Below are 26,510 nucleotides of genomic sequence, written 5' to 3'. Positions count from 1 at the left end.
CATTGCCACAGAGGGCTGTGGAGGCCAAGAGTGGATATTTTTAAGGCAGAGACAGACAAATTCTTGATTAGAACGGTTGTCAAGGTTTATGGGGAGGTCAGGAAAATGGGATTAGGAGGCAGAGATCAGTCATAATTGAATGGCGGAGTAGACTCGATGGGCCGAATGGCCTAATTCTATTCCTATAACTTGTGAACTTGTGAACGTTTAGAGTTGTATCACCCTGGTTAATCCAGCCTGTCATAGCTCAAGACCACTGATTTGAAATGTACTTAGAAAAATAAAAAAAGATGGCCTTCAATCCACTGTGGAGCTCCTCGAATCAAGTGTAGAGGAAAGGGCTTTTGAATTAGAAGGCTGGGATTTTTAACCCTAGCTTTGTCCAATCGTCTCATCTAATTTGTGAGACAAACTCCTGACACGAGTGTCGCAGCTGGTAGAGTTGCTGCTTCACAGCACCAGAGACCCAGGTTCGATCCTGACCTAGGGTGCTGTGTATACGGAGTTTGCACGTTCTCCCTGTGACCACACGGATTTCCTCCGAGTGCTCTGGTTTCATCCCACATCCCAGAGATGTGCAGGTTTGCAAGTGAATTGCCCCATAGTGTGTAGGGAGTGGATGCGAAAGTGTGATGACATAGAACTAATGTGAAAGGGAGATCTATGGCCGACATGGTGGGCTGAAGGGCCTGTTTCCATGCTGTATCTCTGAAATAAACTAAGCTGACCTAAGGTTGTTAACATAGGGGACGGGCCTTTGCTGTCTCCAGAGAAGACTGGGATAACACTCCGTGTAGCACATCAAGGAGTGAGTAGTAACATTGTAGGCATCTGTGCATTCTGAGGGATTGCACAGCACTTCTGCAATAGAAACTCATGGGGCACAGCTGACCATCTCAGGGAAGGTAAGTTGCCTTCAGGTAGTAAGGTGTCTCTAGCTGGGAGGGAGTAAGGTTTTGAATAATGAAAGGCCTGGATCAGGTGAATGTGGAGAGGATGTTTCCACTAGTGGGAGAGTCTAGACACTCTAGCCTCAGAATAAAAGGACGTACCTTTAGAAAGGAGATGAGAATGAATTTCTTTAGTCAGAGGGTGGCGAATCTGTGGAATATATTGCCACAGACAGCTGTAGAGGCCAAGTCAATGGATATTTTTAAGGTGGAGATTGACAGATTCTTGATTAGTAAGGGATGTGGGGAGAAGGCAGGAGAATGGGGTTGAGAGGGAAAGATAGATTAGCCATGATTGAATGGCGGAGTAGACTTGATGGACCGAATAGTCAAATTCTTCTCCCAGAACTTATGAGCTGGGTCCTATCTCTGAAACAAGGGTTTGAATGGGCCAGCTAACCTACCCCAGCATTTACTATCACCACTCTGCTCACAGCCCCCAAGAACAGCAGTTCTGTAGCAGATGACCAAGGATTTGATCCACTGCTCAAGCGCCTTCAGATGTGATGAGTTGTCTAAGAGGGTAATGGGTTTGCGGAATGTGTTGCCAGAGGAATTAGTAGAGGTGGCTATAATTACAATACTCAAAAAAAAAATTTGGATAAGCACGTGGATTGAAAATGTTTGGAAGATATGGGACTAGCTGAGGTAGGTAACTTTGTTGGCACAAGGAGAGATCCAGGTTCGATCCTGACTACGGGTGCTGCACGTTTGTTTGTACATTATCCTCATGACCTGCATGGGTTTTCTCCGGAATGCTCTGGTTTCCTCCCACACCGAAGACGTACAGGTTTGTAGGTAATTGGATTAGTAAAATTGTAAATTGTCCCTAGCTTGCGTAGGAAAGTGTTAGTGTGCAGGGGTCGCTGGTCGGCACGGACTCCGTGGGCTGAAGAGCCATGTTCTGCCCTCTAATCTATACTAAACTAAACTAGTTAAGAAGATTGATGAATGAAGTGCTGATATACACTTCACACACAGTGAGTGAAAACAATGCTATGTATATTAGGTTACTAACAACCATAATGTCTCACTTACTGAGGCCCTTAGTGATCCAAGCCAGTTTCTTCTCAGACAAGGTGAAGTTGGGTTTGAGGATGTCCTCCACTGTGACAGCAGCCAGTGCGTTGATGCTGGAGGAGACTGTACTGGAGCCATCAATGGGAAAGAATCAGTGCCAGGAGACAGGAGGACAACGTACCAGAGATAGATCAATGGGCAGGAGTCAGTGTGTTGATGCAAGAGAGACTAATAGAGTCAGAGAGTCATAAAATCATACAGTGTGGAAACAGGCCCTTCGGCCCAACTTGCCCATGGCGACCGACATCTACACCAAAGATGATCTACACTACTCCCACCTGTCTCGATATAGTCCATATCCCTCTAAACCTGTCCTATCCATGTACCTGTCTAAATGTTTCTTAAAAGTTGTGATAGTCCCTGCCTCAACTATCTCCTTCAGTGCTGTTTCCATGCACCCACTACCCTTTGTGTAAAACAGTTACTGCTCAGGTTCCTATTAAATCTTCACTCCCTCATCCCTTAAATATGTCCTCTGGTTCTTGATTCCCCAACTCTGGGCAAAAGACTCTGTGCATTTAACCGATCTATTCCTCTCACAATGTTGTACACCTCTACAAGATTCTGCCTCGTCCTCCTACACTCCAAGGAATAAAGTCCTATCCTGCTCAACCTCTCCCTAGATTCCTGGCAACATCCTTGTAAATCTTCTCAGTACCATTTCCAGCTTAACAACATCTTTCCTGTAAAATGGTGACCAAAACTGAACACAATACTCTAAATGTGTCTTACATAACTGCAACTTTGCCTCCAAAATTCTATGCACAATACGCTGACTGGCAGCACAATTGCGCAGCGGTGGAGTTGCTGCCTAATGCCCCTGTCCCACTTAGGAAACCTGAACGGAAACCTCTGGAGACTTTGCGCCCCACCCAAGGTTTCCGTGCGGTTCCCGGTAGTTGCAGGTGGTTGCCGGAGGTTGCAGGTAGTGGAAGCAGGTAGGGAGACTGACAAAAACCTCCGGGAACCGCACGGAAACCTTGGGTGGGGCGCAAAGTCTCCAGAGGTTTCCGTTCAGGTTTCCTAAGTGGGACAGGGGCATTACAACACTTGCAGCACCAGATTCGATCCCGACTACGTGTTCTGTCTGTACGGAGTTTATATGTTCTTCCCATGACCGCGCGGGTTTTCTCCAAGGTCTTCGGTTTCCTCCCACACTCCAAAGACGTACAGATACATAACTTAATTGGTTGGGTATATGTGTAAATTGCCCCATAATGTGTGTAGGATAGTGTTAATATGCGGGAATCACTGGTTGGCATGGACTCGGTGGGCCGAAGGGCCTGTTTCTGCGCTGTATCTCTAAACTAAACTAAACTAAACTAAACTGACTGATGAAGCCCATAGGCAGGAATCAAAGCCAAGAATGCTGTGAAATTATATTCTGCACTCCGCTATTTTTTTCTTTGCTGGGAATAAGACTCTGACAATGACTTTTGGGAGTTGAGGGATAAAATTGCTGGAAAGGAGAGATATTTGGGGCAGGTTTATATCCACTATTCTCTATATTCATGTGTTGTATTGTCAGAGTAGATTAGATAGCATGCAAACAAAAGCTTCTCTGGTATTTTTCCTCTTTGCTCTACCTGTTGTACTCATGTTTGGCTTGATTGTATTCATGTGTAGTATTATCTGAATTGGTTAGAAAGCACACAAACAAAAGCTTTACGCTGCATCTTGGTACACGTGACAATAATACAGAAAAACCTAACCCTGAATCGGGACATTGAAAATGAAGACAGTTCGACGGAGGCAAACATACCTCAAAGTCCCACTGTATACAGCTGCAACAAAGAGTCCCGGAACTCCAGGATAATCTCCCAGAAAATCCATCACCAGATATGGGAGCAACTATAACACAGGAATATATCACAATTAGAGGCAGTACAGTAAAGCACATCTTCAGGGCATTCTGCCTGTGCGTTGTGATGCAAGAAACTATGGGGAATATAGTCTATACCAGTTTGCACGTGGAATTCTACATGGCTGTGAAACCATTCCAACCCACATGTACATTCCAGATTGGGAAAAGTTGGAGGAGAACCAGGATAGCTTGGGAGGAATTGGGGTGGGGGACAGGTTTCTACTGACATTGTGTGGAGACTTCACAGAAACAAAACTAGGTTAAGCATTGCAGATGGGATCAGGGGAAGGGGGGAAAGGTTTGAGGATTGAGTTGAGGATTTAAGGGGCAATACGTTCCTCGCAGAGGCTGATGACGATGTGGAACAAACTATTAGAGAATGTGGTAGAGGCGAATATAATGACAATCTTTAAGATTCTCTCGGGACAGGAAAATTGATAAGAAAAGGTTGAGAGGAATACGTGTCAAATGCAAGCAAATGGGACTAGTTCAGGAAGACTCCTCGGATGAGTTGGGCCAAATAACCCATTTCTGCACCATGTAATCTCTGATTTGGGTCAAATGAAGGAGAAAGTGAGAAACACGTTCTACACAGTGGAGGATGCACTTAGGACCAGATCCTCAAATAGGCATTAGGACCTCAATTTTCATAAGCATCTCAAATGTTAGAAAGTAGTCTGTTTCCCAATATAGCATTTGCATTTATGTGGAGGATGATCAGGGGCAACAGATTGCAAAACAATTTTGGTTCTGCCTTTATTCCTCCTTGCATCCAATAATCGGTACACATACGTACAATTTCTCACAGAGCAGCGATAAGTAGTCTTAACCTAATTGCTGTGGACTTATCAAGCATGACACCTGGAGGCTGCAGCGAATTGTCCGATCAGCAGAGAAGGTTATTGGCTGCAACCTTCCCTCCATTGATGAACTGTACACTGCAAGGGCCAGGAAGCGAGCGGGCAAGATCATCTCTGACCCCTCTCACCCTGGCCACAAACTCTTTGAATCACTTCCCTCCTGGAAGGCAACTCAGGATTGTCAAAGCTGCCACAGCCAGACATAAAAACAGTTTTTATCCACGAGGAGTTGCTCTACTCAACAGCCAAAAACCTGTAGCCTCCCTTTGATCTGGTATTTTGTTGGTTCACATGCTTGATCAATGGTGTTTTATCATGAATGTTTTATTATTATTAATGTTTAGTGTTTTCTGAGTCATTCGTAACTGTCATTGTATGTCATGTTGTTACTTGTGGGCGGAGCACCAAGGCAAACTCCTTGTATGTGAATACTTGGCCAATAAACTTACTTACTTACCTGATCTACAGCTCTGACTTGCTTTGCTGTTATTGGGTCGCACTGGTAGTAGATGGAGTACATGGTCAACCCACTTAGCACTGCGCACACAGCTGTCAGCCAGAGGCCGACCATGTTGAGGTAGAGAGCTCTGGAAGAGTTCAAACAACCAGTCTGAGAAATGGTAGCTTCAATGTTTGGAAGGGGCACATCTCACAAATGCTGGGGATATATTGCTTGGTCAAACACGATATACAACAATAAGACATTGGGTGATTCTGGGAAGAACACTTCGAGTAATTCATATCCAGCCCTGGAGATGCCAACTTCAGAACTTGCACCTTTTTATTTCAAAATATACTTTATTCGAGAAATAAATATATACAATACATGATCCTTACAAAACTCCATCCGGCATTCTCGGAGGCTATACCTACATTCAATACTGCTTACACAAATTACACACATTTATCCCCCAGTCTTGCCACTTGTGTGACCCACTGGTGAGGAATCCCTTCCCTTATTTTTGAGGGTGTCACCACCACACCCTGCTCCCCATGTCCAGCAGCAGAAGGACCCTAGACTGTGCTCCTCTTGCACCACTAGTTCTCAGTGAGAATTAAGCCTTTCAGCCATCTCTCCACCATCCAGCTCTTACCATGCTAAGCTCAAAGCCCCAAGTGCCCTTTGGTCCATAGATCTCCTGTTCACACTAGTTCTATGTTATCCCACTTTTGCATCCACTTGGTTCTTGGTTCTTGGTTACTTGGTCCTCCAAAATATTCCAACTGGAATTTAAACTGGAGGTGGTGAAGGGAGGGATTAAGCCAGAAAGGGTTATTGGGAAGAAAGTGCTACTTTAAATTTAGTTGCATCTGGTTGGGTAACTATAGTAGGGTGGAGATTATTCCATGCTTTAATTGTGCGTGGGAAGAACGAATTGCTGTATACATCTGTCTTTGTAGCTGGGATCACAAATTGGATCGAATGCCCTCGTCTGCTCCTAATTGGTTTGGGGTTGGTGTAGGTCTTGTGATCTATGTCTAGCTGACCATTTAACATTTTGTAAAAACAGGTCAAACACACGACAGGCAATTTACACAGGCCAATTAACCTACCAACCTGCGCATCACAGAGAGAAAGTGCAAACTCCACATATACAGTACCTGAGGTCAGGATCAAACCTGGGTCTCTGGTGCTGTGAGGCAGCAGCTCTACTAGCTGTGTCATTGTGCCACCCCATTGTGCATTTGTTCAATACTTTTGTATCACACACTGCCCGAGAGCCTGTGACACATCTAACATCACATGCTGGATGTAGACACACAATACTGGAGTAACTCAGCAAGACAGGCAGCATCTCTGGAGAGAAGGAATGGGTGACGTTTCGAGTCGAGACTCTTCACCAGCTGTGTATTTATTGATTTAATATCATACGGTGTGATGATCTGCAGTGTGTCTGACATATCACCTGAGCTGAATGAATCCAGGCAGGTGTGGGCTGTTACTTACAGTTTAGCCTCACCCATGCTTCTGCAGGCAAGATACCGCTGGACCTGAGACTGATTGATGCCATAGATCGCCGTCCACATGAAACTCCCACCAACCACAATTGTCCAGAATGTATGACGTCTTAACGGATCTGGGTCAAAGCTATGAAGAGAAAAAGGCACGGCGGTGAGGAGCCATGATGTGGACTTGTTTTAAACCAATAAATGAATTGCCACAGGCGGCTGTGGAGGCCAAGTCAATGGATATTTTAAAGGCAAGATTGGTGGATTCTTGATTAGTAAGGATGCCAGGGGCTAAGAGGGCACGGCGGGTGAATGGGGTTGAGAGGGAAAGATGGATCAGCCATGATTGAATGGCGTAGTAGACTTGATACGCTGAATGACCTAATTCTGTGCCTATAACTTATGAAATTGTCCACAGAGGCATTGGGGTCATTGAGTTGTACTGCACAGAAACAGGCCCTTCAGCCCATTGAGTCTTTGCCGACTCTCAAGCGCCCATTTATACTAACCCTACATGATTCCCACTTGTTTATTTTCCCCACATTCCCTTTGACTTCCCCCCTAGATTGTATCCCTCACCTACACAACAGCAATTTACAATGGCTGATGAATCTACCAACCCATATGTCTTTGGGATAAGGATGGAAACTAGAACACCTAGAGGAAATTTCAAGAGGTATAGTGGAGTTCAAGTCCCAATCAGCATCAATGCTGCTGAAGTGAAAATGGCTGAGAGCTTCAAGATCCTTGGCATAAATATTACCACCGATCTGCTATGGGCCACCTACACTGAGGTAATGGTGAGGAAGCCACACCAACCCCTCTACTTCCTACAGACTAACAAAATCCAGCATGTCACCAATGACTCTTACAAACTTCTACAGATGCACCACAGAAAGCATCTGTCTGGTAGTATCCCAGGTCTCAATACTATTTCCAACTGTTTCACCAGCAGGGCTCAATCCTATCTTGAATGATCCCGTTCCCTGCCCCTTCACCATCGCCTCCAGTCCTACCTAAAGGTCTTGAACAACTTTAGAACTTCAGCTATTTCAAATCTTGAGCACCTCTTCAATCTAACTTCTGTGTCTCGATTCTAAATCTTTCCCAGCCTCATAAGTGAGGCCATGTCTGCATTTCAAGAGGTGACTTATGGGTGCAGCCAGAGATGGCTCAACCTCAATCTCACAGACATATTTGGAGTGGAGGTATGGGGCAAGACTTATCCTTAACTTTTTCACACACAGGTGGGTCTAGACCATAGAAATTGTCGGTAATTCTGACAATTTGCTCAGATTTCCGTAGGGAGTTTGTATGTTCTCCCCGTGACCTGTGTGGGTTTTCTCCAGGATCTCCAGTTTCCTCCCGCACTCCAAAGACGTACAGATTTGTAGGTTAATTGGTGTGGTATAATTGTAAATTGTCTCTAGTGTGTGTAGACTAGTGTTAATGTGCGGGGATCGCTGGTCGGCAGGGACTCGGTGGGCCGAAGGGCCTGTTTCCGCGCTGTATCTCTGAACTGAACTAAACTAAACTAACTTCATCTTCCAGTGATTATAAACCTTTACCCAAACATCTTTCTGACCATTTTATCCCCCAGCTCCCAAAAACAGTCAGAGTCTTACTCCCAGAAGTTGAGTCTGCCTCCTTCTTGAGAGATATTCCAGATCCGTTGAAATCCTCCTTGGACAACCGAACCTCGTATTATCACAGCCAAAAAGCCCGAGATCATTATGAGCATCTGGAACACATCCGTCCATACCACGGCCTTCAGACCACCCTGTAAACACAAGAGACGATTGAGACAATCGGCCAGGCATCTTTGTTGAATCTGCAACGTAAGCAAAGATACCTTTTGCTCAACATTGGTTCATCTGATAGATGTGCTTCTACATAAAATAAATTGTGTATCATTGTGAGCATATTCCTTTGATGTTCTAGCATTATTACTATCAAAGCTTTCCCATTCCTGCAACTTTCCATTCAAACCAGCGAAGACTGAGATAGTGTGATTTAGCAGCAAATTCCTTTGTGTGATTGCACAGGAACAGATTAAAACCTGTCACATTACACTGTTTCCATGCAGACTCTGTAAATGGCAGAGGTGGGTTATTTATTTTAATGTGTAGGAAGGAACTGCCGATCTGGTTTAAACCGAAGGTGGACACAAAAAGCTGGAGTAACTCAGCGGGACAGGCAGCATCTCTGGAGAGAAGGAATGGGTGGTGTTTCTGTAGAGAAACTTCTTCAGACTTCTGAAGAAGGGTCTTGACCAGAAACGTCACCCATTCCTTCTCTCCAGAGATGCTGCCTGTCCCACTGAGTTACTCCAGCTTTTTGTGTCTATCTTCTTTTATTTATTTTCATCCCGTTAGGTGTGACAATAGTCACTCAGCAATGTGGCATGGAGATTTCATGGATAACGTTCTCTAAAATGCACTTGTCACCTATCAATGTTCTCCAGAGATGCTATCGGACCTGTTGAGTTACTCCAGCATATCGTGCTTTTTGATCAAACCACCGAGCCCGTGCTGACCAGCGAACCCCGCACACTAACGCTATCCTACACACACCAGGGATAAGTTACAGTTGTACCAAGTCAATTAGCCTACAAATTTGTATGTCTTTGGAGTGGGAGGGGAAACCAGAGCTCCTGAAGGAACCATAGAAACATAGAAATTAGGTGCAGGAGTAGGCCATTCGGCCCTTCGAGCCTGCACCGCCATTCAATATTATCATGGCTGATCATCCAACTCAGTATCCTGTACCTGCCTTCTCTCCATACCCCCTGATCCCTTTAGCCACAAGGGCCACATCTAACTCCCTCTTAAATATAGCCAATGAACTGGCCTCAACTACCTTCTGTAGCAGAGACTTCCTCAGATTCACCACTCTCTGTGTGAAAAATGTTTTTCTCATTTCAGTCCTAAAAGATTTCCCCCTTATCCTTAAACTGTGACCCCTAGTTCTGGACTTCCCCAACATCGGGAACAATCTTCCTGCATCTAGCCTGTCCAACCTCTTAAGAATTTTGTAAGTTTCTAGCAGATCCCCCCTCAGTATTCTAAATTCTAGCGTGTACAAGCCGAGTATATCCAGTCTTTCTTCATATGAAAGTCCTGACATCCCAGGAATCAGTCTGGTGAACCTTCTCTGTACTCCCTCTATGGCAAGAATGTCATTTCTCAGATTAGGAGACCAAAACTGTACGCAATACTCCAGGTGTGGTCTCACCAAGACCCTGTACAACTGCAGTAGAACCTCCCTGCTCCTATACTCAAATCCTTTTGCTATGAAACCCACGCAAGTCGCTGGGAGGACGTACAAACTCCACACAGATAGCACCTGTAGTCAGGGTCTATGGGACTGTAACGCAGCAACACTACCACTGCGTCAAAGGCAATGCTAATGTTATGTATGTAATATGCAGCTAGAGCTAATGGATAGCCACTGACAGAAGTCAATGGTAAAGGTATGTGAAACACATTTAATGATTGAGGGATGAAGACAAAGCAAATGTGATAAGATTGGACATGGATTCCCAGAAATTGGATCATATAGTGCCACATTTTTGTATGCTGCATGACCCAGATTCAGTGAAAAAATTGTCAACAAAAATTGGGAGTCACCACACTGATTACAAAGTTTGGGATCTTCGTTCTGGAATCTGTTATTCAACTGATGCGTAATGTACAGACCTCAGATACATGGAGAGACCTTCAGTGACACAGCTAGATGACACCTAGGTGGCTGATCCACCTCAAACGCTGCTGGCTTGGTAATGAATACAGTGACGAAGCTAGCGTTCTATCTCTGGATAGAAGGAATGGGTGACGTTTCAGGTCAAGACCCTTCTTCCAAAACGCCACATATTTCTTCTATCCAAAGATGCTGCCTGTCCCGCTGAGTTACTAAAAGACATATCTAATAGGAGTAAACTTACCAGAGTACAATAGAAGGTGCAGACAAGCCCCGTAGCAACAAGAACTCCCCAGAGATTGAATCCAGTTACTAATAAAAAACAAAAGGTGTTGCAACTTAGTGCACAGAAAGATTCTACCTTTCTACAGTGGTCTGTTTACTGGGCAAAATTAAATCTCGTCATAAATTTAAAAATTACATGGCTGTAATCCCAGAGGGAAGCAACAAATTGGAGTCAATGAGAGAAGCAAAGCAGATACAGCTGGTGACAACGTGCAGAAGGATCAGGGAGGTTAAAGAGTGGATTGGAGAGATTTGCAGAGACGGATGAAAATCTAAAGACAAATAGAAAAGTGTAGAGACATCCAGACATGGGGGCAGAATGAAAGACAAAGGAACACGCAGATGTGTCAAAAGGGAGCGATATTGAACACGAGGGGAAGAGATCAATATAGAACTGGAGCTTAGTAACATGTTTTGATGAAAGGCCATTAACCTGAATAATGAACCGTTTTTCTCCCACCACTAATGCTGTTGTTATTTCTACCCTTGTTTCACATACTAATGGCCACTACATTTATTCCTTTTGCAAGAATTCAAATATAATTTTCTCATTGTTATTTAATGCAGAATGGGTAACATTTTGGGCGGAATTGCCTAAGGGTGCTTGCAGATCTCAGTTTTTCCATTGAACGGGCACCAATAACAGCGGAAGCAAAGACTGCCAAAATGACAATGAGAAAGGATTCGAGGACTTGAGCAGCACAGTGGCACAGCTGTAGAGTTTTCTCCCTTGCAGTGCCCAGAGACCCAGGTTCGATCCCGACTAGGGATGCTGTCTGTAAGGAGCTTGTATTGTTCTCCCTGTGACCTCATGGGTTTTCTCCAGGAACTCCGGTTTCCTCCCACACTCCAAAGACGTACGGGTTTGTAGGTTAGTTGGCTTCGGTAAGAATTGCAAATTGTCCTTAGTGTGTAGGACAGTGCTCGTGTACAGGGATCACTGGTCGGTGCAGATGGTGGGCCGAAGGGCCTGTTTCCATGCTGTATCTCTAAACTAAACTAAACTAAACTAGACTGACAAAGGACTGGAGGAACTCAGCGGGTGCAGACTGATCAGTCTGAAGAAGGGTCCCGACCTGAAACATGGTCTGACCGTTCCTTCCACAAATGCTGCCTGATCTGCTGAGTTCCTCCTGCACTGTTTTTTGCTCAAGATTTCAGCATCTGCAGTTGTTTGTATCTCCATTTGTGGACTGATGACATGGAACTCTGCAATGTCACACATATATTAATTATTCTAAAGAATTAGCAAGCTAACAGAATTAAACAGTGAACTGGAGAAAAAAATGAAACACACGTGTGAAAAATAAACTGGCCCTAGCAGAGGGAGTGTCAAGAAGAAATGTTGATTATCCACATTGGAGATGGGAAAATTATTTTACAGTAGAGTTAGAGAATAGTAAGATAACAATTTGCTTTTATACAATATATATAACATAGCAAAACCAGTTCACAGGAGCATTACCAAACCAAAAAATTATACTGAGCACAGAAGATAACATTTTAATTCTAAATACAGGAACAAAATTAAGGATATTATAGATTTACATCTAATAAACTAAATGACAGACCAGTCTGAAGAAGAGTTTCGACCCGAAACGTCGTCTATTCCTTTTCTCCGGAGATGGTGCCTGACCCACTGTGTTACTCCAGCATTTTGTTTCTATCTAAATGACAGATCAGTCTGAAGAAGGGTCACAAAAATGCTGGAGAAACTCTGTACCTTCCATTTTCCAGCATCTGCAGTTCCTTCTTAAACAGTCTGAAGAAGGGTCCTGACCCGAAACGTTGCCTGTCCAATCTCTCCCATATAGTGCCTGACCTGCTGAGTTACTCCAGCACTTTGTGTTTCACGAAATGACAGACCATCTGGCACGAGTGACAAGATGAAACACTGCACCTAATCAAAACACAAAGTGCTGGAGCAACTCAGCAGGTCAGGCAGCATCTGGGGATGGGATGGGATGGGTCAGCGACGTTTCAGGTCGGGACCCTTCTTCAGGTTCATCTATCCTAACCTTTGTGTTTTGGTCAAGATTCCAGCATCTTCAACTCCCTGTGTCTCAATCCACTGTTCTTACATTTGCCCCACATAAAAACAGAAGAATGTGAATTACTAATTCTAGACGGGAGGTTCTCACTGTGGTTAGGTTTTAGATGACGAGCTGTGATGAATTCACACGGTGTCTTGTAAGGCTGAGTGTTGCTAGTGCTTGGAAGGTGTTTCAGAGTTGGTTTACAGCACATGGTACTCACTCCGTGACTGGGGGTAAGTGAGGCGGCTTCTCCCAGCCAACCTCTCAGCGTCCCCTCTTAGCCCCGTTCCCTGCCTTGAGCCTGGTGGGTAGCCGCTCTGTTCAGCTATCCAGACCCCTGTGGCTGAAGGGGGGGGTTGGGGTGGTGGGGGGTAGGGGGCAGTAGTGTTGGGGGGAGGGGGCTGAGTGAGGTGCCGGGCTCTCCCTGCGTCTCTGGCTTGGTCAAGGAAACCAGCAAAATCTCACCCCAGTCTCTCCCTCTTCTCCCCTCTCTCATCAGGCAAGAGGTACAGAAATGTGATAACGGACACCTCCAGTTTCTTCCCAGCTGTCATCAGGCAACTGAACCATCCTATCACCAACTAGAGAGCGGTCCTGAGCTTCCATCTACCTCTTTAGAGACCTTTGGACTGTCTATAATTGGACTTTACTGGACTTTATCTTGCACTAAACATTATTCTCTTTATCCAATATCTGTACACTGTGGACCGCTCAATTGTAATCATGTATATAGTCTTTCCGCTGAACAGCACGCAACAAAAAGCTTTTCATTGTCCCTTGGTACATGTGAGAATAATAGTACACTAAGCTAAACTATAATCCTGTAACATTATGCTGCACTCTGGCATTTGTCTTGAACTAAACTACAGCACACTAAACACTCCCAGCGTAGGGGAGGCAGTGCCAAAAAAGGCAGAGGTATTTGGGGTAAACAATTAAATTGTGCCCTGTTTTTTTTTCTAATTGTTTATGAATTGTTTCCCCGCTTGCTCCCAGGTCAGTGAGGAAAAGTGAGCTGGAGAAACTCAGCGAGCCAGGCAGCATCTGTGGAGGGAAATGGACAGACAATTATTTATTGGGTTAGATGTTTCTTCAGAATGATTGAGTAGAGGGGAGAAAACTGGTGGAAAGAAGTCCGGTGAAGGGGTGGGGCAAGGACCAGCAAGCGATAGGTGGATAGACTAAACTGCTGGAGTAACTCAGCGGGTCAGGCAGCATCTCTGGGGAAAATAAATAAGTGACATTTTGTGTTGGAACAGCTTCCTCAGACTTATAAATAGAGGCCAGAACAAAATAGGGCCGGCAACAGATGACTCTGGAAGGGTGGAGTCCATAATGGCCCATTATTGGCTGGTATTGTCCAAAATAGTGCCCAACCCAGGCGACTATTTGCGTGCGAGCCACAGAAGCAGATCGACAGACTATTACAATCACTCCGCGCTCTTAAATCTCTATTCCCACAGCAACATTTCTTACTTTAACTAAGTTCTTCTTAAACTCCTCTCAGATCGGACTTTGCTGGCTTTACCTTGCACTAAATGCTGTTTCCTTATCATGTATCTATACACTGTAAATGGGTCGATTGTAATCAATGTATGGTCTTTCTGCTGACTGGTTAGCACGCAACAAAAGCTCTTCACTGTACCTCGGTACACGTGACAATAAACTAAACTGAACTGAAACTATTAACGACAGGGATACAAGGATGCGAACAATGGAACAAGTAGGATGATCAGGGTGGGGGAGAAAGAAATGCAGGAGTTACTTGAAATTAGAGAAATCAATATTCATACCACTGGGTTGTAAGCAGCCCAAGCAAAATATGAGTTGCTGCTCCTCCAATTTGCAATAGGTTTCTACAAGTGAGGGGCATGCCAGACCACCCAGAGGTGATAGGTGAAGTTAGTGACCCAAGGGGGGGTGGGAGATTGCAACCTTCACATGGTCCGCCCTGTTTCGACAAATGCAATCAACCTGGCGTGCACAATCAAATAAGATCAAATAGAACAAGTTGTCCTACAACTTTAGGCTGTGCACGCCATACTCAAGAAGAAGAAGTGGAGATGAAGTGGAGGCAAAAAAGTGCAAATGTGGAATCTGATAACGAAGGAAGAGTAGGAGTGAAATGCAGAGTTAGAGGGAGGGGGCAGTGTGTGCGAGGGACAGAGGGTGAAAGGGGAAGAAATGAAAATGAAAATAAGGAACTCGGAGCAGGGAGAGGTGGGATGTGCGTGGATGGAGGAGGGAAAAGTAACGGTGCTGGGTGCAGGTGAGTGGCAACCAGGTAGTGTAGCGCAGGTTGAATTTTGGAGCCTTCCCTCACAGTGGGAAACTTTGATCCCGCTGTGTGGGGATGTCTGTGTTAAAGACTAGCATGTTCTGTGCTCTTTATTTTTCGTATTGCTGTATGGCGACCACACATTTCACTGTACCAATTGATACATGTGACAAATAAATGTATCTTGTATCTTGTTCACCAGGCTAATTCCCGGGATGGCGGGACGGGCATATGATGAAAGAATGGGTCGACAGGGTTTGTATTCGCTGGAATTTAGAAGGATAAGGGAGAATCCTATAGAAACATATAAAATTCTTAAAGGATTGGTCAGGCTAGATGCAGGAAAAATGTTGCCGATGTTGAGGGAGTCCAGAACCGGGGGGTCACTGTTGAAGAATAAGGGGTAGGCCATTTAAGACTGAGATGAGGAAAACCTTTTTCAACCGGACAGCTGTGAATCTGTGGAATTCTCTGCTACAGAAGACAGTGGAGGCCAACTCACTGGATGTTTTCAAGAGAGAGTTAGATTTAGGTCTTAGGGCTAAAGGAATTAAGGGATATGGGGAAAAAGTAGGAACGGGGTACTGATTTTAGATGATCAGCCATGATCATATTGAATGACAGTGCTGGCTCGAAGGGCCGAATGGCCTACTGCACATATTTTTCTATGTTTCTACGTAGATGGGGAAGCAGGGGGTTCATGACATTGGAGCATGCTACGTTCATGCCATTGGGTCGTACGTACCCAAGTGGAATGTGAGGTGCTGTTCTTCCAGTTTGCATGCAGCCTCACTCTGGCAGTGGAGGACAGCTATAGATATATCTGGAATTTTTAGATTTTAACAATATATCTGTACTTACTCTGATTCAAGGCCAATGCAGGGGCATAAATGACAATGCCAGTGTAGAGCACCTACAAGAAGATACATGGCATCATTAATCAACATGTTCATCTATAGTTGTATTTGATATTAAATCAGTACCATTGACTTTAATGAGTTCACGAGGCCTCACTAGATTGTGACACAGACTTGAGTGAAGATGAGAGCTGAACAAAACATGAGGAATTGGCGACAACTCCTCTCGTTGTCTCATAAGTTTGTCAGCCATAGGAGCAGAATCAGACCATTCAGCCCATCAAGTCTACTACATCATTCATTCACGGCTGATCTATCTTTTCCTCTCAACCCCATTCTCTTGCCTTCTATGACACCCTTATTCATCAGGAATCTGTCAATCTCTGCCTTAAAAATACCCAATGACTTGACCTCCACAGCTGTCTGTGGCAATTAATTCCATAGATTCATCACCCTCTGACTAAAGAATCTCCTCCACATCTCCTTTCTTAATATTTGTCTTTTTATACTTAGTCTGCTCACTTGCTCTTTGGAAGGCAACACCTCTCAGCTTGCCGCTGTCTCTCATTATCTGATGTAAGTGTTCAGTGCTGTTGAGTGACCAGGGACTATGGCGTGTGAGGTCAACTCTGGAACCTTTACGGACTTTCCTTCCACCATCCCAGGCAGAGTAAGGATAAAATCATTGGCACCACCGAGCGGGCAGGAAAGTTGTGGCGATGAGCTTGCATGAGTTCTCAAAGATCCTCAAACCATCCAGAGCAAAACAGTCTACTTGACTGTCTCTCCATTAGCACCATAAGCCTTTATTCCGTTTGTTAGTGATGCACAGTATCTTCAATGTGTTCCAATCTACAAAATAGATTCCAGTTCTCAGCGTCATGTCCAACATGTCCGGCTAGTCGAGCGCAAAGAAAGTTGGCTGATATTTTGGGAAACCATCGCTTACAGGTCACCTTCTAAGTCACACACCTTCCTAAGTTACCAACTCTGTTTCCCCAGGAAAGACTGCAGTGGTTCGTTCAAGAAGACCTCTAACCATTACCTTCTTGAAAGATGGCCAATAAATGCTGGTCTTACAGTAAGTGCAATGTCCCAACCCCGAAATGTAAATAAAAAAGCTTTGGAATTCTCGTGACTTGGAACTATATGGACAAGGACATAATGGGAGCTCAAAAATGGTACTCACTGTTAGAATGATGTAGAGAAAGGTCCCAATGTACCGAGCTGCTTTGTTGTATCTTAATCCTAAATACTAGAGACAATAATAGCATTTAATAAACTGCATTGAATTGACACATAAAACAGGTATGTGAGCTGTAACCTGCACTCTATGAATGGAATGAATCCGGCATGCCAATGTCACACTGCTGGCTTGTTTGCACAGTAGACTCATTTGTGAGATGATGCTAATTATGATTAGTAGGTTACAGACCAAATGCTGGTAAATGGGATTAGTGTGGATGAATACTTGATGGCACAGACTTGGGTCAGAGGGAATATCAAATGTGAATGTAGCTGGCAAAAGTAAAAAGGAAGATGCAATGTGGTTACATAGGTACAATGTGGCATTCTACAATAGAACCGTTACCTCACTCTTACCCATCTCCAGAGCATACTTAATCTTTGGTGCTTCAGTCTGACAGAATCTGGCAAGGAGTACGCTGCTCCAATTCTAGCCTCTTGATTGTAATTGTCTCACCACTGGCACCTTTGTCTCTCTATCTCTAACTTGTGCTTTCATGTTATCTCATTGACAAAACTTTTGACAACCTGCTCTATTTTTCCTTTAGTTGATGCCAACTTTGGAATGACTAACCTACTGCAAACATACTTAACCATGTTTATATATTCATTGAAGGAATGTGGCCATTGGTTGTCATTCCTGGTTGGATATATAAAGCACCTATCTACAGTAATCTCACATGCATCACATTTATCTTCTCAAATCCCATTCATTCTTCCTTCCTCCTTATTTTCCTACCACCTTCCTACTCCAGGAGCAATTAACCTACCACCCAGGCAAATGGAAGGAACTGGAGTAGCTAGGCAAAAACTAACAAGTCACGGGGAGAATATGTAAGATTCACACAAGGTCAGGATCAAACCCGCGTCTCTGGAGATGTGAGGTTGTGACCTTATTAAACATCAGAATATGTACAAGGGATCGAATGACCCACTTCTTATTCTTATGTTCTGACAAATCTGGCAGAGTGGCTGCTTTTCCTCAAGGCCTGGAAAATGCCCAGCAAAGAAATTTAATCTGGGATGGATTTTACGGGCGATCTTTGTCACTAGTGAAATTGCACCCATGGGGGAAACGGGAATGGGCACTTCACTGCATGCTTTATGCTACCAGCTCTGAGATTTCTTTTGTATCAGACAAGCCACAAATTGCATCACTGATTGTGTAATGCCTTATATTCTTGGAGTAACCTGATGCTTTAGGTTACAGCTTGCGAGTGGCGTTAAATAGTAAACTCAAAAGTACATTGCGTTACTTGGCTGCAACTTGTGTCCATCTAAAGAGACAGTCTGCTGATGTTAGGAGATCAAACTGTGCAGCTTCAGAACCTGCACCTGCTGGGTAAACAATTTCTAGGGTACACAGGGTGTGTTTAAACGACAGGTGATCTTGTCTCCAGCATTCAGACATGTAGGAATGAACTGCAGGTGCTGGTTTACATCGAAGGTAGACACAAAATACTGGAGTAATTATGCGAGACTGGAGAGAAGGCATGGGTGACGTTTTGGGTCATTGTCACCTTCACCTCAGCCAGCAATGAACCATTCTACATTCCCCTGTTCATGATCTGCGTTGATCTGTCGTTTTCACATCTTACCCTTCCACGTCTCTAGTCTCTCTCTCCCCTGACTCTCAGTCTGAGGAAGGGTCTCGACCTGAAGCGTCACCCATTCCTTTTCTCCAGAGATGTTGCCTGTCCCATGGATTTATTCCAGCATTTTGTGTATCTCTATAGCATTCAGCTCTCGAGACTTTCATTTAATGACTGGCTCCACTGAAGGTGCTCTGTGCTGGAGAGCTTGGCAAGTGTACAGGGACACAATGGGTCAAGGTAGACAATGGGTTAAAGTGGACTCGATCAGATACAGATCAGCTGTAAGATGATCTTCAAACCTGGGTCAGGGGCCTCACTGAAACCTCGTTAAAACTGGATTATACCAGTCTCAGACCAGATGCAAATAAAGTGATATTAAGTTAGCCCTATTCCTCAGCCAACAGTGGGCCATTATGGGCTCCACCCTTCCTTGGCCCTTTCCTACCTCCAATTCCCCCACCCCCCTCTACTTTCAGTCTGCAGAGGGTTCCAACCCGAAACGTCACCTGTTCCTTTTCACCAGAGATGCTGCCAAACCCGCTAGAGTTACTCCAGCATTGTGTGTCTATCTTAAATTGGCCCAGGCCTGGATACTTCTTAGCAACCACTCCACAGACTCCAGGGGAGGGGAAATGGAGATATTTCTCCCCTCCCCCACCACCACATTCCTTCCTCTGGCTCCACAACTCGTGACTCCTGGGTCAGAAGCAATTTCGTCCTAACAATCGTCAGGCTATCAAACACTTCAAACTCTCAAGTACAAACTGCCTTCATTGCACTAGGGACTTGGGGCCGTTGTTTTTGTCTTGCAGTATATCATTCTTTTTTTCTATGTTGAACTTATATTTGGTGCTTATTATGGTGTCTACTGAGCACTATGTTTACATATCTGTTGTGCTGCTGCTAGTAAGTATTTCTTGTTCTGTTTTGGGACACATGATAATAAAACACTCTCGACTCTTGACTCTTCTATAATTTCATCTCACACTTTCTGTTTTAATCTCTGACCTTTGTTACAACCATCTGCCCATCAACACCCACCCCATCTTCTGTGTTCACCTATTACCTGCTACCATTTGTCCTGCCTCTGAACTTAGTCTAAAGGTGGGTCCTGACCCGAAAAGTCATTTATCCATATTCTCCTGAGATGCTGCCGTTGTGACCCCATTGAGTTACTCCGGCACTTTGTGTCGTTTTTTGTAAAAAAACAGCACCTACAGTTTGAAGAAGGGTTTCAGCCCGAAACGTTACCTATTTCCTTCGCTCCATAGATGCTGCTGCACCCGCTGAGTTTCTCCAGCATTTTTGTGTACCTACAGTTCCTTGTTTCTATTCCTTCCTGCCATGTTTAGCTTAGTTTATTGTCACGTGCACTGAGGTACAGTGAAAAGCTTTTTGTTAATTTTATCTAATGAATTCGTCCACCTGAGCCCATAACGGCCCATTGTTGGCTGGGGGGGGGGGGGGGGGGGGGGGGGGGGGGGGAAGAAGGCTGACTTACGGTTACTTTATTTACCTCTTGGCCACTGAGACCGGTATAATCCAGTTTCAACCAGATTTCAGTGAGGCCCCTGACCCAGGCTGGAGGATCATCCTACATCTTCAGCTGATCTTTATCTGATCTAGCCCACTGCGCACTTTAACCCATTGTCTGCCTTAACCCATTGTGTCCCTTTACACTTGCTAACCTCTCCATCACCCAGTACATCCAGTGGAGCCACTCATTAACTGAATGTCTCAACAGCTGAGGTTTCCAAGCCACTATGGATGAATCGATGAGCTCTCCCCCCACCCCCTCCCTCTCTTCTGTGTGGCAGGCTTATTTCCCTGTCCCACTTAGGAAACCTGAACGGAAACCTCTGGAGACTTTGCGCCCCACCCAAGGTTTCCGTGCGGTTCCCTGAGGTTGCAGGTGGTTGCCGGAGGTTGCAGGTAGTGGAAGCAGGTAGGGAGACTGACAAAAACCTCCGGGAACCTCACGGAAACCTAGGGTGGGGCACAAAGTCTCCAGAGGTTTCCGTTCAGGTTTCCTAAGTGGGACAGGGGCTTTAGCATGCATTGTTGTTGCTGGTTGCTATGGGAATGTGCCTTTAAGGTCTAATGCTCTCTCTGATTGCTCTGCAGTGAGATATCAAGGACATTATATGGGGCCCCCCTTGGTCATGGCTGAACATGGGTGGATCAGCAATGGCTGACCATGGGTGAATTATCAAGGACACCGTGCATCAGAACTTGGTCTGGTCTCTCGATTTAAAGGATTAACCGCAAGATTAGATTGCAAAATCCTTGGCAGTAGTGAATCTGAAATAGCTGGAGGTAATCTTACCAAGGTCATTAAAATGACTGTAGGATTTCATCAGGTAGAACCAATTCACCTGAAATAAAACTGCAAATGACAGGATTTATCAACCAGGCAGCATTTTTGGTAAAGGAAATATTTAAAAGTTAATATTTACTTCTGATGACCTTTGATCAGAAGATTGCTGATGAGGTGCATCAACCAGGGACATTAACTCTGCTTCGTTCACCATAAACATTACCTGAGTATTTCAAATATTTGCTTTATTTCAGAGTTTGAGCATGCTCCTTTGAAACACTTTTCTCAGACTGGGGATGATAGAACTAGGAGCTGAAAAACAGAGCTGGATCATTCAGGAGTGAAATCAGTACAAGTTCAAGAGTCTAGAGTCGAGAGTGTTTAAATGACATATGTAAATGGAACGATGACATTCTTACTTGCAGCAGCTTAAACACAGACCCTTAAACACAGTACTCATAGATAACATAATAAACAAAAAAAATCAATAAATTAAAAAAATATATATTGCGTAAACCCCAAAGTCTTTACTGCAACTAAGACAATTTATAGTTCATAGCTTAGTTATGGCTTATAGTGTTCAAAAGCCTGATGGTTTTTGGGAAGAACCTTCACACATTCACAAGTTATATGAGTAGAATTAGGCCATTCGGCCCATCGAGTCTACTCCGACATTCAATCATGTGTGATCTCTGCCTCCTAATCCCATTTTCCTGCCTTCTTCCCATAACCCTCGATGCCTGTTCTAATCACAAATTTGTCTATGTCTGCCTTAAAAATACCTACTAACCAACTATCCAATACCTGGAGCTCACGGTTTTCAGATTTGTGTACCTTCTGCCCGATGGCAGCAGTGAATTGAGAGCATGGTGGTGTAGGTTCTTGATGATACCAGCTGCCTTTTTAAGGTAGCTTCTCCTGGAGATCTCTTCGATGGTGGGGAGGTCATTATCCATGAGGCACTGGTCGGTGTCCACTACATTTTGTTAACTCCTCTATTCCTGGGTGCAGACTGTAGGACATTGGAGACAATGCTATCAAGTGGCTTTGACTCACCAATAATCTGGAATACTGTAGGGTGTTGGGGACATTGCTATCAAATGGCACTGACTCTCCAATAATCAGGGAGTCTACAGGGGTTCGGACAAAATGTTATCAAGTGACACTCACTCACCATCTACTAAATCTACTCATTGATACTCAGATTGGGTTCATCGGGGATATTCAGCTGCAGATCTCAAAACAGCCTTGGATGTCCCAACGCCATCTCCGTAAAGGGGGAATGGGGATTCAGTGGTGACCATGCCAGCTTCTTCATCCTACAAAGAAAATTGCTTTTCCTGTATCTCGCCGATCACCTTCAATGATTTGACTGTGCATGCTGCTGCATCTTGTGCCTTTCTGGTGTGCAACTTGGTTCCTTTGGCCTTCTACATTGCAACTGTAGCAACTAAGGTGACTAAGGTGCTTCGGTAAGGCCACCAGCATAATCGAGGACAAGTCGCACGCCGGCCACTCCCTCTTCTCCGCTTTCCCTTCAGGCAAAAGGTATAGAAGTGTGAACATGCACATCTCCATATTCAGGGACAGTTTCTTCCTAACTGTTATCAGGTAAGTGAACCATCCTACCAACAACTAGAGAGCAGCCCTGAGCTAGTATCTACCCCAACGGAGACCCTAGTACTATCTTTGTTCTGACTTTAATGGACTTTATCTTGCATTAAACGTTATTCACTTTATTCCATTTATCATGCATTCGCACACTGTGGATGGCTCGATTGTAATCAAGTATAGTCTTTCCGCTGACTGGTTAACATTCAACAAAAGCTTTTCACTGTACCTTGGTAAATGTGAATATAAACTAAACTAAACTAAACTAAACCTTCTATGTCATAATAAGTTATAACAATGACTATATTGGAAAATCATCTCATTTGGTGTGAACTGACATATCAAGAGGTGTGTTATAAAAACATCTTTTGAAACTAAAATGTTGGGTTTGGAGGAGAACATTCCCAGGAATTTGCAGAAGCAGGGAGTGGCAAGACCACGGAGGAATTTCAAAACAATGGTGAGAAGTAAGGGCAGCACTGCGCCAACTTGGCAAGAAAAACGATGACACATAAACAAAGCAGGACTTTGTTTGATTAGCAACGTCCTGGACGAATTCTAGTGTAAAGACCGTACCAATGAACAAAGAGAGCACAGAAATAAACAAACCCAGAGGTAACAAAAGTCTGGAGGAACATTTGAAGAAGCTGGGGTTTTTTTTTTGACTTACCTCATAGGTGCTGGTAATGTTGAGCCTGTAGAATATGGGCAGGAAGATTTCAGCACTGGCAATGGCAACTATTGTGTAGCTGATGCAGAAGACCAAGAAGATGGCTCCGTAGCGATAGACCTCTGATGGCGTCCCAATCACCGTGACAGCTGACATGAAGCTGGCAGTGAGTGACATGGCAACAGGCAATGCCCGCATCTCTCTGCCTCCCAGCAAGAACTGCTGGTTGGATTGCTGCCTCCTGGCCTTAATCGCGTGATAGACTCCAATGGACACCGACACCAGCAACATGAGAATGAACACGACATAATCCCAGACGGCGAACTGAGCCACGGGCTGGCCAGGGATAGACATTTTCCAGGCAGGAGCAGAGCGAGAGACCGGTGATGCAAAAAAAAAAGTAAAACAAACTCCCCGAAGTTAAAATGAAGCTCCTACCTCTGACTAAAAAGTTAAATCAATCCCGAAGAAAGGAATTCCATGAGAAGTTTCATTTGAGGAAAGTAAGAGTACAGGTAAAATGGATAAAGAACTGGAACAAACTCGAAGGAAAGACAAGGAGACAGAGAGACACACACAGCTCATTACACACGGTGAATAAAAAATGCACAGATCCAAGTGAACCTTTGTACTGCACCTGAAAGATTGCTCATCCTACTTCCTTTTGAAGCTGTTCACAATGAAAGCATTGTCTAAGCATTGATTCATAGCTGGCCCGACGCTCTGCGGTCTTAATGAAGTGAGTAAATACCCCTTGCTAATTATAATCATTAGATTGTCATTGAGATGGTGTTGCCTAATTCACAGTTTGTTCGTTCATATAAATATTGACTCCTGTTCCAGGAATCGCAACAAAAGCTCAGGGGGGGGCCATGGTCTCCCAATCTCATTCCTGTAAACACCCTTCTGCTGCCTAATTGTCCTTTGATACTTATCTTCCTCCGTGATAAACTTCCAAACTTGTTTCCACAGCCAGTGCCATCTGAGTCCTTTTCCCGAATGCTTCCTTCATTACTCCTGAAAATAATGATTTATATTCCCCACCCAATGATATTAATCACAGTGGCTGCACCCACTCCATTATAACCCAGACTAGAGAATGCCAGTCTCTTCAGACACATGTTCCCAAATGTACCACTGAAACAGAGCATTGTGTAAAAAAACTTTAGTTTAGAACAGAGATAATAGGGTAGAAACAGGCCCTTCAGCCCACTGAGCCCGTACCGACCAGCGATCACCCATACGCTAATTTGTTCCCATAGACTAGGGATGATTTACAGAAGCCAAATAACCTGCAGACCCACAAGTTTTTTAGAATGTGGGAAGAAACTGGAGACCTGGAGAAACCCGCTCATTCACAGGGAGAAAGTGCAAACTCTGTACTGACGGCACCCATGGTCAGGATCGAACCGGGGTCTATGCTGCTGTGAGGCAGCAACACCACTGCTGTGCCACTGTGCCACTGTGCCACTGTGCCACTTCTAATGGCTTCACGTTCCATATCAAATACTTTGCCCAACCATATGTTCCGATCCCTTTCCCCCACATGTAATCATGGCATTTATGCATCTTCAACTTCAGAAGGAATTAATTACATTTAGAATAACTATTGCCTCTCTTTCAACACTCCAAACACTTTAGAACCAACAGCAGGATTTGGACGAGGGAATTGAATGCAACAGTTTGCGGATGACACGAAGCTGGGGGGCAGTGTTAGCTGTGAGGAGGATGCTAGGAGGCTGCAAGGTGACTTGGATAGGCTGGGTGAGTGAGCAAATGCATGGCAGATGCAGTATAATGTGGAGCTGCACACTAAATCTCGTTGCACTGACATGCAATGACAATAAAAGATATTATTATTATTATTATTATAAATGTGAGGTTATCCACTTTGGTGGCAAAAACAGGAAAGTAGACTATTATCTGAATGGTGGCCGATTAGAAAAAGGGGAGATGCAGCGAGACCTGGGTGTCATGGTACACCAGTCATTAAAAGTAGGCATGCAGGTGCAGCAGGCAGTGAAGAAAGCGAATGGTATTCATATTAGCATTCATAGCAAAAGGATTTGAGTATAGGAGCAGGGAGGTTCTACTGCAGTTGTACGGGGTCTTGGTGAGACCACACCTGGAGTATTGCGTATAGTTTTGGTCTCCTAATCTGAGGAAAGACATTCTTGCCATAGAGGGAGTACAGAGAAGGTTCACCAGACTGATTCCTGGGATGTCAGGACTTTCATATGAAGAAAGACTGGATAGACTCGGCTTGTACTCGCTAGAATTTAGAAGATTGAGGGGGGATCTTATAGAAACTTACAAAATTCTTAAGGGGTTGGACAGGCTAGATGTAGGAAGATTGTTCCCGATGTTGGGGAAGTCCAGAACAAGGGGTCACAGTTTAAGGATAAGGGGGAAATCTTTTAGGACCGAGATGAGGAAAAAATTTTCACACAGAGAGTGGCGAATCTCTGGAATTCTCTGCCACAGAAGGTAGTTGAGGCCAGTTCATTGGCTATATTTATGGAGAGAAGGCAGGTACAGGATACTGAGTTGGATGATCAGCCATGATCATATTGAATGGCGGTGCAGGCTCGAAGGGCTGAATGGCCTACTCCTGCACCTATTTTCTATGTTTCTATGTTTCTATGTTTCTATGTTTCTATGGTATTGGCAGTTCCAGAGCCCAGCAGGTCAATTTGTACAGAGTAGGCTCCCACTTAAAAACACAGATAAACCCTTACAGCAGATGTTGAGTGAGCGACACACAATGGCCAAATCGCCATAAAAATCTTAAAGGAGTGCCAGAGAATGATAGAGAAAGACTCCTTGAAGCAGAAGTGGTCTGCAGACTGTTGAATTGAGAGGCTGAATATATTGAAGATATTGTCATCATGTTCAGCACAAACATTGGGGCCGAAGGGTCCAATCTGGTGCTGTACTGTTCTATATTCTATGCTGGGAAAGTCTGTGGTCAGTTTAGTTTAGTTTAGAGAAAACCCACACGGTCACAGGGGGAACATGCAAACTCTGTGCAGACAGTACCTGTAGTCAGGATGAAACCCAGGTCCCTGACACTGTAAGGCAGCAACTCTACCGCTGTGCCGCCCTTTGATTAACACATGATTTCAGAACCCATCCAGATACTCAATCTGGACTAGCCACTCTCCGGGGGTTTACCTGCCTGAAAGCAGATCGGACCTGCTGTCATGACACATG

At 44.4% G+C, this 26,510-nt stretch overlaps 1 protein-coding gene across 2 annotated transcripts in view; it reads right to left on the bottom strand.

Annotated features, from left to right (window-relative positions):
* Positions 1-23,883, bottom strand: part of slc5a8 (solute carrier family 5 member 8) — a 33,304-nt gene extending 9,421 nt beyond the window's left edge. The window contains exons 1-9 of one of the 2 annotated variants that reach the window (XM_033042738.1): positions 23,298-23,883; positions 17,049-17,114; positions 15,864-15,915; positions 10,648-10,715; positions 8,330-8,484; positions 6,703-6,843; positions 5,212-5,341; positions 3,793-3,881; positions 1,989-2,098 (exon numbers count right to left, since the gene is read on the bottom strand). In XM_033042738.1, coding sequence (XP_032898629.1) covers positions 1,989-2,098; positions 3,793-3,881; positions 5,212-5,341; positions 6,703-6,843; positions 8,330-8,484; positions 10,648-10,715; positions 15,864-15,915; positions 17,049-17,114; positions 23,298-23,651 — 1,165 coding nt within the window. In that variant the 5' untranslated portion in view covers positions 23,652-23,883. Of the gene's footprint in view, positions 1-1,988; positions 2,099-3,792; positions 3,882-5,211; positions 5,342-6,702; positions 6,844-8,329; positions 8,485-10,647; positions 10,716-15,863; positions 15,916-17,048; positions 17,115-17,461; positions 17,558-23,297 lie in introns of those variants that run through there. The other variant, XM_033042739.1, reaches the window with a different exon arrangement.
* Positions 23,884-26,510: the final 2,627 nt, after the last annotated feature.

The sequence above is a fragment of the Amblyraja radiata genome, chromosome 24, assembly GCF_010909765.2.
Source record: "Amblyraja radiata isolate CabotCenter1 chromosome 24, sAmbRad1.1.pri, whole genome shotgun sequence".
NCBI lineage: Eukaryota > Metazoa > Chordata > Chondrichthyes > Rajiformes > Rajidae > Amblyraja > Amblyraja radiata.
The sequence above is the reverse complement of the archived record's forward strand: the minus strand, read 5'-3'. Positions and strand labels throughout refer to the sequence as shown.